Source organism: Tyto alba, unplaced genomic scaffold (assembly GCF_018691265.1).
Source record: "Tyto alba isolate M040663 unplaced genomic scaffold, T.alba_DEE_v4.0 Super-Scaffold_29, whole genome shotgun sequence".
NCBI lineage: Eukaryota > Metazoa > Chordata > Aves > Strigiformes > Tytonidae > Tyto > Tyto alba.
The window spans coordinates 6,177,144-6,189,255 of NW_024881303.1; the positions used below are offsets into that span (position 1 = coordinate 6,177,144).

Here is a 12,112-nt window from a genome sequence, read left to right on the forward strand (position 1 = left end):
TGAGGGGGGCGCTGTTGCTATAGCAACGTCCGCTTCCGGTGGCTGGGCGGCGGCGGAGCTTTCTGTCCGCCTTTCTGTCCGCCTTTCTGTCCGCCTTTCTGTCCGCCTTTCTGTCCGCCCGGGCCGCGGCGGGGACTCGCTCCCCAGAGCCTTCAGGCCGCTCACCTCTGCGCGGGGGGCAGGCTGCCGCCGCAGGGATTGGCCTCTTGGCTTGCTGCGTTGGGACTGCCGGAGCTGCGCGATGAGCGATCCGCATGGAAGCTGAAACCGACTCCAGCCTCAGCCGGGACTCCCTGGCCAGCCTGACGGCGGGCGACGTGCTCATTCGCTCCACGGGTGTCCGCAGGGACACCGGAGGAAATCCCCAGCTCCTTGAAGCTGTGGCAGGAGCTGGTGGCCGTGGGAAAAAAGTGACGATCGCTGTTAAGAAGCTGCGTGAAGGGGTTTCTCCCCGCCGGGCAGCTGAGGCGGCTTTTTCTGGAGACGGAGCGCCCTGCGTGCCTCCGGCCGTGCTAGCAAGCGGGGCTCCCTGCGGGGGAGAGCCCCACGGCACCCCACGCGGCGTGGCACCAGGTGCGTGATTTACCCGTGGGCGTTCGGTTTCGGTCTGCGGTAAAATCTCTGTGTGATGTTTTCAGTCACGTAGTAATTTTATCATTAAGGAGCTGTCGTGTTCTGGTACTGCAGATACCATCGCTCTTTCAAAAGTTGTGCTCCTTTGTTTGTTTCCTTTCTCAAACGGTTTTACGGGTGAAAAGCGAGTTGTGCAGGGTGAGGTGGTCAGTCGGAGCTCTGTTAACAGAACTCCAGCCTTGGCGCTGGATTCCTAGTCCTTAACTAATAGGCAGTTATCATCTTGTATCAGAAAAATCATGTCTGTCATTGTGACATTTCACAGATACACGAGGCCAGAAGGGTTTAGTCAGCATCAGAGGATAAAACAGTGTGCACGTGCAGGGATCTAAAGGAGAAAATTAACAAGATTGATCCCTTTCCAGTCTGTCACAGTTTTTAATGCAGTTTGTGGCTCATCTTTTTAGACACCATATGTATCCCTTGAATTTTGTAATCCAAGGTATAGCCAGCAAGCAAATTTGTACTTAACAGATACTGCTCCTTTGGGCAAACAGCTCTGAGTAGTCCCAAACGTTTGGCCCTTCTTTGTGTTTTTATGGAATTTTGTGAATTATTTTGTGGTTTTATACTGGAAGAGAGATCAAAAGTATTTTAAACACGTCTCCTCTTTCCCTGCTTCTTTAAAGATGATTTTTTGTCTGGACAGCTTGAGCTAGTAGATGTTCAAGCTATAGCTGTACAAGCTTGTCTTTTTAAAGAAGTGTTTATCAGACACTTGAAAGGTAATAAATGTTAAATGTTGGAAGTAGACATTCTGAGAAAGTCATTCAGCTCTAAAATTTTTAAATTTGCAATCGTTTTTGCAGGTTTTACAGAACATACTGAGTTTCAGAGTTGGTCAGTTAAACAACTATTCAAAAAACTAAGGGAAGAAAAATTTCCCTGCTATCTAGCATAACTGTGAATTTTGCTTGTTAAAATTGTTTTACTTTCCTGGTAGTCTTGGAAAACAAACAAACCAACCAACCCCCCTAAATCACACCTGCTTGACCCAAACAACATATACTGGTCAACTGCCTGTACCAATGAAGCTCACATAGATGAGTAAACAAAATGAAAAAAATAAATTGCATCATTTTCTGTAACTTTTTAAAAAAAACTATTTGTAGAACTATTAAGTAAATAATTTTAAGTCTTTTAATGAAGTGAGACTGCAGTGATGTATCATGTACTCTTTCAAAACTGATACAATCCGTGCTACTTACCTAGTCAGGTAGAATATTAATTTTGTTTCTTTAAAATACATATCAATTACAGTCTTCAGAGTTTGGGGAAGGGATTTTAGTCTTTTTGGGGTCAAGGTTCAAACAGCTTCAAAAGATGTTATTTTTATAGTGATGGGAAGACGTATTAGTCTCTAACATAACTAAAATGTGTACTGTCCTCTGTGTTCTTCTTCTGTAAGATATGTTATCATGTAATTATAATTGTCTCTCTAGACAAGTAACTTTCTATGTTCCTAAGATCTTTAGACTTGAATTTGAGCTCAACATTGTTGATTTTTTTTTTTTTAATGCTCTGTTTTTCAGAGACTTTTTCATATGTTGTAAAGCAAGTCTATAATCCAGGCTCACAGAATTCATTAACATTCGTAAGCTTAAGCTTGATGGCTGTGGTCATTTGTGTTATCAAAGTCACTATGTTTAGATATTCAAAGATAGAGGCAGAGGAAATGTGGAGATTTGGGTTAGTCAAGGTATATTGAAAATACATAACAAATCATTATGACCACAGTAAAACTGCTTTTATTTTAGGAGTCCCGAGTACTAAAGGACATCCAGAACATATGCGTTCAGTAGAAAATTCTACAGAGCCCATGTTTTCATCACAAATGGTAAGAAAAGTTACTGTTGCTTGCTGCAATCCTGAACTAAGAGAACAGCATTTTTCTCAAAGTTGTAGCTTCTGTAAAAGCATAGCAAATCTTTGGCTCAGCTTCTGCACAGTAACTGTGCAGCTGCTTTCCTCTTGGAGTTGCTGCTAATGTGGTATCAGTGCTGAGGGGTTTAGAGGGGCTTTGTTTACTGTACTGCTACCTCTTGCATAATTAATACCAAGTCTTGTTTTTAAATTTTAGTGTAATTCTTACCTTGAGAAGGCAGTTACACATGACACAGTATTTGTTAAAAACCCTAAAACCTTTTGTAATTTTTTTTTTCTTCATATCATAGGTAATGAAATGGACGCTAGTTTATATGGAACTCTTTAATGCTTACAATTGAAAGACTTATTTCCTTTTCATTTTTTTTTGTTGTGCCTTACACAGACTGGAAACTTGTCTGTAGGGCATGCATAAGGATAAAATTAACCTATTCTGTGAGAGGGTTGCAGCAATATCTCTGCATGGCTTGAAGTAGACCCAGTGAGCTGAATAAAAGTCTCAAAAGTATGGTGGAGTACTCCACCATCAAATAAGGTTAAGTAAGAGAATTTTAGCCTCCTAACTTTCCTTTATGACTCCTCATAGACTTTGGTTATTCATGAATTCCACTTAAAAAAAATTCAGCTCTGCCCCTTCAGTTCTACAGTCAGTGTTATGAGCGCTTAATTCTGTGTGTAGGGGTAGTCCTGAATTGTTTGAGATTACCTACTTGTATAAAGTTAAATGTGTAGTTTCACGACTACTTCTTTGTATGTAAATGAGGAGAATACACTTAATCAGCACTTAGAATATATACTTCTGATTTGAGTTGTATTTCTGGGGGTTTTGTCCCTAAAATGCCATGTGAGTTCTTGACTACAACGTCCAGATGATTCTGTGGTAGAGATCTTAACGTGTTTTGTTCCAAGACCTTGTGTCAGTGTGGGGAGATGCTTACATTTGTGTATTCAGCAGTTCCATCCACTTCTAAAATTTTGGCCAGCGATACCAGAGGCTTTGATGTATGCTTTTCTACTCTTCTTATTCTGAAGGATTATTCTAAAGAAGCTGCAGTACAAGAAGGTCCTTCACTGCTACTGGAAGATAGAAGAAGACCTGAAGGTAAGACACACTGAGGTACTGCTACAGCCCCTTTTTGGTAAGAAAACTGATGAATTAGAGGAAAAGGGAGCTTTAATTTTATCGCAGGTATTTTTCTTCAATATAGAAACTTTTGAGTGAAAATATCAAATCACAATTGTAATTTACATTCTTAAATTTTGCAAATTTTACTTCAGTTTTGCTGGCATTACTCTAGCTTATGTAGGTCTTGTGATTAACTGAGAGGGACTTCTACCAGTGCACCAGGATGCTGAGATTCCTTGTGCTAATCAAACTATTAATGTCTCTGAATTGAGAATTGTGGGGGGGCACACCTTGTTTGGATGCATTTTCCTGCTGTGAGTAATGGTACTATGAATGCATATTTTTCTGACAGCAATTTATGTCATAAAAAAATATATTTTTAATCCTTAAGAATCTAAGAAATTGAATTGTTGATGCCTTTTCCTTTAACTTCCAACTTTGCCCATCAGTTTCAATCAGATTTGGGGAAGTGCAGACTTTTTAAAGAAAATACACTTCTGCAGGTTTCTTGGATAACTGTGGCTGTGTAAAGGAAAGAAACACAAATCAATACTCCCATTTAAGGCTAAAAATCAATATTTTAGTTTCCTCTTTTACGCTTGCAGAGGCAGCAGCTAGCTGGCTTATCAGTATGTGTGTACTAGCCATGTGTAATCAACAGTAGAGAAACAACCAACCTCCCACATCTTGGGTTGTTACCTCTGCCCAGCAAACAGTGGATGAAGGGGATGCAATCCTTTTAGCATAATTTAAAGCTATTAAGAAAATTAGTAGTAATTTATGATGACTGTGGGGAAATATTCGTATCACAGTTCTGTTTTTTTTAATTATTTTTTTTTCAAGTTAGAATTTGCAGGGCTTTATTGAATGGGTTGTCTGAGCTCCTGTTACCATTTATATGACATTTTTCCCCAAATTGTATGAAGGTAAGGTATTTTCATTTTCACAGTGTACCAAAATAGATTTTATTGATACCAACATTCAATACTAAATAAAATTGTGTTGAATGAAGCCTACCCTTACTCTCATCATGATTTAAGTCTGCTACTTAGTGAAGGGAAACAATTTGTTATCGCAATAGATAGTGGTTTGTGCAGGTAACAGATTCTTCTCAGCAGAATTGTACATATTGTTGAAATAACACTTTGTGTCTACCTCTAAACTAGACATTTTGTGGTAGTTAACCTGACAAAGTATATTTTATGTTCTTCCCCACAGACGATGTTTTTATTTCTCAATATGCTACTGGCCAGAAAGAGGCTTTGAGAGCAGTATTAAAGCAAAAGTAAGTATGTGTTGTTGTTAGTGTCTCAGGTGTTCTGTTTGTGTACGGGTATACTAGTTGTTTAGTTTCTGCCAAAATGCATAGCTGGTAATGAAAAAGTACTCTTTATTGTTCTCTGTTAGTATTCTTTCTCTGTTTATGAAGGTGTTTTCAGTTTATTTTATCATTCAGAGCTTACTGAAGTATCTTGTTTATTTTGCATATTTTTGGTAATGCCTTTAGACTAGTTGAATTAATGATTTCATGATACAAATGTCAGGCAAGATCTGCTCTGATAGATGATTCATTTCATGCCAAAACCATAAAATATTTTTAAAGACAGTTAAGGACACACGCTGTTTATCCATAGGCTGGAAATCTCGAAGATCAGAAATTTATTTGGAATTTGATATTAGTACATTGAACTTTGCAAAATGCAACCTGTGAACATACTCTTTGTTGCAATTGCAGTCATCACAGGGAAATGCCTTTTATAATAGAATACGTAACCTAATCCTGATCAATTTCTTACGTCATGGTAAAAGATGAGAATAAAATTGTTTCTTAGGTGTCAAGAGCTTCAAAAAGAAATGCTTGTATAAGTAGTGATATTAATGCAACGTGGGAAATCATGTGCTTGGAGGGGATATGGAGAAAACAATGCTATTTACAGACACTTGTTTATTTTTATAGAACTCAAAATACTCCTGTACTTAAGAAGGTGAAGGTACAGCTCTTAGGAAATGCCTCCACAGAAAAAAAAGAAAGTGTTGATCATGACACCAGGTCAGCACACAGGGAAGTTGATTCTGCAACAACCATCGCAGCAGCAACTGCTGCTGCGATTGCTACTACAGCTCCGCTTCTTAAAGTGAGTAGCTTGGGGTAATGGATGTTCTAAGCAAGCCTGAAATTGTTGGTAGTAGAGTCAGAGAGACTGAATGTGTCTGCTTACAGTTTTCTGCGTGTTAGTAATCTCAGACTTACTGACCAATATACCGAAGAGAACTAATTTGGATTCGGCTAAATGGGCAAATGGACAGAGACCATTTGATTTATCTTTTAGCAGAATTTTGTAGTATTGCTAAACCACCAAACATGAGGACTAACTAGTATTTTATTTGTATCTCTTGGGAAGCAAATCATTCCATGATGATGGGAAGGATGTTTTGTCCTTTATGCTTGCATCTGTTTTGCAGCAAGGTTTTTTCCCTCTTTTTTTTTTTAATCTCTTGCAGGTTCAAAATGATTTGGAAACAAAAGTTAACTCAGTTTCAGCATTACTTCATAAACTGCAGGAGACAGACAGACAACTGCAGCATGTTGCTGAACAGCAAACAAATATGAAGACTCAACACGAGAAGCACCACTGTCATGAAAGAGTCAGTGAGCTTGAAAAACAAATGAATGCTTTCATGGTGCAACGGATTCAGCATTTGGAAAAGTTACAGGAGCAACAAATGAATATTCAGGTATCTAAGTAACAATGCAGAAGCTTTAGCGTAATCATTTTGTCTATATCTCAGTGTTAATGTTACATTAATTTGAATTATACCTTAGTATTAGAAAGAAAGATCCAGTGGCCATCATGCAAGCTTAGATCTTTTTGGGAAAAGTTTTATTTCTGATTCTGTCCCAGATATCTGCTCCCCTCACCCCACCTAATTTTAGCGTCTGTGGAAAGTAAATGCAAAAATTGTGAAATGTTCTCATTACCACTAAGAAATTTAGACCTCTGTTAAATGAGGAAACCTTCATTTAACAAGTAGCCAGTCAGATTACAAATCTAAGAACAGTTACACATAGTTTCTTCGGAGAGTCCTGCGTGCTTTTTTTGAAGGCAGAATAACGTCCAAGCGTGTATGTATCCTGACGTTGTTGTAAACGACTTTTCTCTCAAATAGCATGTCCAAATCTGTTTAATATGATTACATGGCAAGTATTCATGCTTATGAGTTTTGCTTGGGGAAACTAATGCATATATCAGAAATACTTTGTAATTTTGTCTCTTAGTCTCATTTCATTAGCTCTGCAGTCAACACAGGTGGCTTCCAGCAAATTCACATACCTTCCTCCCGTCTCATGATGACAAAACAGTCTGAGAAGCCAGAACAGCGATTTCTTACTAACGAAGTATCTTTGTGCCAGAGGGGTTTATTTCCTACCAGTGGTGCACCTGCCCAAGGTGGAAACAAATTCTTAATATCCTATTTTCAGTATTAGTTTTGCATTAATTTTGGTTCCATTAATATCAGATTGTACATCGTATCAGTAATGAGTAGTAAACATTTCTTTTGTATAACTGATTTTTATTGCCTAATACACTATGTAACATATACCACTTATTCTGAAAATGTTCCAGTTTACATTAAAGTGAGTTTCAAATTTACTAAGTGCTTAGTCTGCACCAGGAAAGGCCTAGACTTAACCTGAAATAATCTTACTGAGAAATATTCTGTATGGAACCTTGTAATGAACTAGTTTATAGTACAGTTGGGGGGGTGTGTGTTTGATCCCTTTATAAGAGCACGCGGAAGTATGAAATTTTCTTCCTGCATACTTTTTAAACTAGTTCTGTAATGTTTTGCGTTTTTGAGAAGAATTCATAATGTTGACATGTTTTTTTTTTTCTTAGATTTCTTTTCCAATGAAGAAAAATGTTAACATTTAAATAACATTTTTTTTCCTTTTCCCCTGAAGTATACTCAAGCCAACTTCAAAATTGTGGGATTCATACACAAAAATCTCCTCTAGAGACACCAATTCCTCGGAGATATGTTCCAGAACCTGTATCAAAAAATGTGAAAATCTCAAAGAAAGAAAATTCTGTAACAGAAAAGGAAAATCTTCCCAAATCCACAAGTGAAGGTATTGTATTGTAAGACACTCTTGTCCTCCACTGGCATGAATAGTATGGCCAGGAGAGTACTTTGTGTAGTCGTCACCTATTCTGAGCTGTTGGGTTGCTGGCACTTACTTTCAAATATTCTGAATATATGTATTTATGTTTGGGAAGGGTTAGTTTTGTGAATAAGTCACTTACACTTAACTAACTAAAGACTTAATGACCGTACTGAATCTAACCTATTGCATCTCAATGTGATTGCTCACTGAAACGTTTTCCTGGGTGAAAAATCAAATGATCCTTTATTGTCAGGTTTAAGGAAGATTATATAGAATAATGGACAACTTGGGAGCTACTCAATAAGTTTGTCTTTATCATTGGTTGAATTTATTTTTTTTTTTCCCAAAAATTGGATCGATAGGGCCTCTGGGCTACTGTAATGAAAAAAGCACATGTAAGACATGGGAAGTAACTTTATTTTACTGCTTTTGATCAGTTTCATGGCATGAAACTCAGTTTTGAACAAAAAAATCAAAAATTAATCTTTTTTAATTGTTTGTGTTTAGAATTGTTTGAGAATCTGAGGTTGAGGAAGAACATTTAAAAGATCCAGCCACTGTATTCAATATCATGGACAAAATGCCTGTTTGTGTCTTTAATAGATCCTTCTCAGACTGCTGCTTCTATCTCTCTTTTACAAAGCTGTCATGTCTTCCTATTGTTCCGTGGGTCCAGGAATAAATGAAGTGAGACAAAGGAAGAACAACAAATCTGTGGCATTATGGACAGAATGTTTCTCTGTGACTCAGTTAATTGTCACCATTTCATTCATTTGTTTTCTGACTTTGCTAATGTAAATCAATCATAATAAGATAGATTAGTGTGAGTGGTTTTATGTGACTTGTCTTATCTGAAGTAAATCTGTATTTTAAAGTTTAAAAAATTATTTTTACTATTCTTGGTGATTATTATATAATGGTGAAATATCTGGAAAGGGAAATAAAGTATTAAATATATTGAACAAACTTAACAGTAAGCATGACTTTCTTTTTTCTGCCTTAGGTGAAGGGAGACTTTATGAGCATATTCTGAATTCTCAAGAAATGCCATTGAGGCAAACTGAGTTTTCCAAGAAGGCAACGTTAAACAATAATAAAATGAGCTGCCATTCTGAGAGAGGCAGGTAAATAAATTTAACAATCCAAAATTGAGGAAGAATTTTTGGTTTGTTCTAATGAAATCAAAAAAGGTGTATTAGATATTGATGGTGTAATAGAGTCACTAACATGGTCCTTGAGACTGACAGAGCTGTGCTTGAAGTAAAACACTGGAGCACTGGTATTTCTGTGCTACTTTTGCATTTCTGTGGTACTGCAGGTAGATGAAAGCTGGTTGCTAAGGTTAGTTTGTGACACCTTTCTCAGAGGTCCGTGGGTGTCACTTGGAGCACTTTTCTGTCTTCTGAGTATAATTCTTCTATTGCAGCAGCTTGTGGAGTGGTGTCAGGAAGCCAGCTATGCAGGCGTTGTGGTAAAGTGGAATTGCCATTGTCGGGGAGACTTCAATCTGCCTGCTTGTGGTTGCTTATGGGAGCTGTATGAGAACACTTGCTTGGGAAGGTGCAGCATCAGCCTACTGGTTTCTAAGCTATAGAAATCACTTTATATATAACTCACTTTATAGTGAGTTAGGAAATATTTTTGGCCATCCAATCGGAAATATATTTTCCCCAGAGAGTAGTTTGATGATGTAATTTCACTAATATAATGAGAAACATCTACATAGATACCCTCTTACTTATGACAGTATCGGCAAAAATATTGCTTCAAATGGAAAGGTGTCCAAAGTTCAAATGTTGCTCTATTAGATCTGAACTTTAAATGTAGTTTCACTGTTCAAAATACAAGGATACAACTCGAGGTGTTAAGTGGTAAACAGACAAAACCCAATAACCAGTCTTTAACCTCTGGTGAAAAAGCAAATTCCATTTTATATAAGGGTTTGGTATTCTTGCACTTTAATGCTCAATTTCAAAGTTGGCTACTTTGTGGGGCCTCATGAGGAGCCATGAGACTTAACCAGGAGTGTTTCTCCCATCAGGCATACTGCTTTGCATACAGACTCATTGCCCACTTTTGAAAGCTCCTTCCAAAATTGCAGTTCAATTGAGAAAACGGTGAAAAAACCAGATGATTTACTTCAAGATCTTGGCCAGTTGCGAAGAGAAATACGTGATATGCTACAGGTAAAGTCCATGCTATCAGAATGACAAAGAGTTTGAAAAAGGGGAATAAAAATTGTGGAGAAAAAAGTAGAAGTCTGGTATCAGTAAAAGTGTTGCCCTTGCTTCTACCTCTGTAAAAAGACTGACAGTTGTTTACAATTACTTGAAATATTGCAGTTGTTGTGTGTGGAAGGGACTAGACTGTAGAGGCTTTTACTGCCATTCTACCAAACATAAATCAGTTGTTTGTTTGTTTGTTTGTTTTTTTAAAAAAGGTGTTTTATTTGTTTGTTTTAGTTTCAGATATTTTCAGTGCCTGTTTTCTGCTTGCTCCCCCTGTGACATTAGAGCTACAGAGCTGATGTAACATACCCATTTGGGAAAGAACAGTGTTCTGTTTTTCTGCAGTTAACTTTAGGGATGACTTAAGCTACTTCCTTTCTCATTTTGCCATTTCTTTTTGTAAAAAGTGCTGTTTCTAAAGAGTTACTTGGTATACATCACTGGATTGTTTCTCATGCTAATGATTTTGTACCTTTGGTGCTAGAATGATTCTCTCTGCTGGCAACATGTAACTTGTGTCTGAATTTTGAAAACTGAGACTTTTATCTGTTTGTTAACCTGGTTCCGTGTGGAATTAAGGTATACCTGATTGTTTAGCCTGTCTGCTGTGGTCCTCTGTGTTCTTGTAAATATAAGTGGTGGGAAAGAAGAAAAACTTTGAATGTCCACAGGTCTGTGAATTGGCTTGGAACATGATAGCATTGATTCTCTTGGTTTGTTTCAGTGTTTGAAGGTTTCAGCTTGTATATTTCCCTAAAAATTCTGTGTATTATGTGCCAGTTATCTGCTGCTGCATCTTTAGAAAAGATAGCTTCATCTGTCATAGTATAGCTGATGAATTGTTTCATAGGTTTTTTAAGATATTAGTGGATTGCATGTTTAACTCTTTGTACTAGTAAGAGAACAGATGCCATGTACCCCATGTATGTTGCAAATACTTGCTTATCACTATTGCTGAAAACTTAATTGAGTAACATACCTTATAGGCAACAGAACAGGATGAGATGGGGGAAGTAATGGCAGGTGAGAAAGACACAGTTGACATAAATGGTTTCAAGTATCTTTTTACTAAAGAGGTCAGAGGTGATGACTTGGGCAAACGTGGAGTTGAGTCAATGAGATAGTCAGCTGTTGACTTCTCATCACTGAGAGATTTGTAGAGTGAGAAAGTAAACGCTTGGGATAAATGCCCGCTAGCTTTGTTATACAAACAAATGAAAGGCCTGAATTAACTGAGATTGCTGTGATGGAACAGAAGGTGGTGCTCTAGTCCAAAAGAAATATGCAGCAAGATTTAGTAGTTCATAGGGAATTCATTGTGCTGGTTTAAATTAATCAAATATCTACTCTAGATTTTTACCTTGACTGGTCTGTCTTTAGATAAGTTTCAACAGCTCTTCTTCTGTCTTTTTAGGAAGCTAATTCGTGGAAATCAGACATGAATGATCTTATTAAGGTATACCTTGAATTTTTATGTGGTGGTGGGTTTTGTTTTGTTTTTTAAATACTGTAATACTGAAATGGTTTTGAATATGCTTGTAATGAGATAACACTACAATAACTTGCATACCTGTATTTCTTGGGAAAGGTTGATATGTACAGATTACATTACTCAAAGTAAGATTTAACTTGTTCTTTGACTTGTCCTGTTCAATCTTAGTGAACTCACTTGTGGGAATAAAACAAATGTCAGACAGAAGGCTGCCATCTCAAATGGATATAGGGTGGACTGCTAATAGATTTACCCATTTCATGATCTAGGTCTAACTGGAAAGTCTACATCTTCTTATGATCTGTATTCCCTACATTTTCTCACAAATTTCACCTGCCTTATTGAGCTAGTATTCGTCAAAAAGTACCATTTTAAAATGAAAACCTACATAAAATTGGTAAATAATTTGGTATATTGTCCTTTTCTCACCACACAAAAACAAGATCGTGAGATCAGTGTGTTGATTTCTATTTTATGTCCATTGTGCTTTGACAGTACACCTGTTACAACATAAGCTTCAGTTTAATTCTTATTTGGTAAAAGAGTAGCCTTAAAGCCAAAATGGATTTCTGATGTGAGAT

General features: G+C 37.3%; 1 protein-coding gene across 4 annotated transcripts in view; it reads left to right on the forward strand.

Annotated features, from left to right (window-relative positions):
- Positions 1-211: 211 nt before the first annotated feature.
- KIAA0586 (KIAA0586 ortholog) overlaps positions 212-12,112 on the forward strand; it is a 72,943-nt gene continuing 61,042 nt past the window's right edge. For 3 of the 4 annotated variants that reach the window (XM_033009755.2, XM_033009756.2, XM_033009757.2), the window contains exons 1-11: positions 212-573; positions 2,391-2,470; positions 3,550-3,619; positions 4,862-4,928; positions 5,601-5,778; positions 6,146-6,379; positions 6,921-7,092; positions 7,608-7,775; positions 8,815-8,935; positions 9,853-9,997; positions 11,454-11,495. In XM_033009755.2, the coding sequence (XP_032865646.2) occupies positions 255-573; positions 2,391-2,470; positions 3,550-3,619; positions 4,862-4,928; positions 5,601-5,778; positions 6,146-6,379; positions 6,921-7,092; positions 7,608-7,775; positions 8,815-8,935; positions 9,853-9,997; positions 11,454-11,495 (1,596 nt within the window). In that variant the 5' untranslated portion in view covers positions 212-254. The remainder of the gene's footprint in view (positions 574-2,390; positions 2,471-3,549; positions 3,620-4,861; positions 4,929-5,600; positions 5,779-6,145; positions 6,380-6,920; positions 7,093-7,607; positions 7,776-8,814; positions 8,936-9,852; positions 9,998-11,453; positions 11,496-12,112) is intronic. The other variant, XM_033009758.2, reaches the window with a different exon arrangement.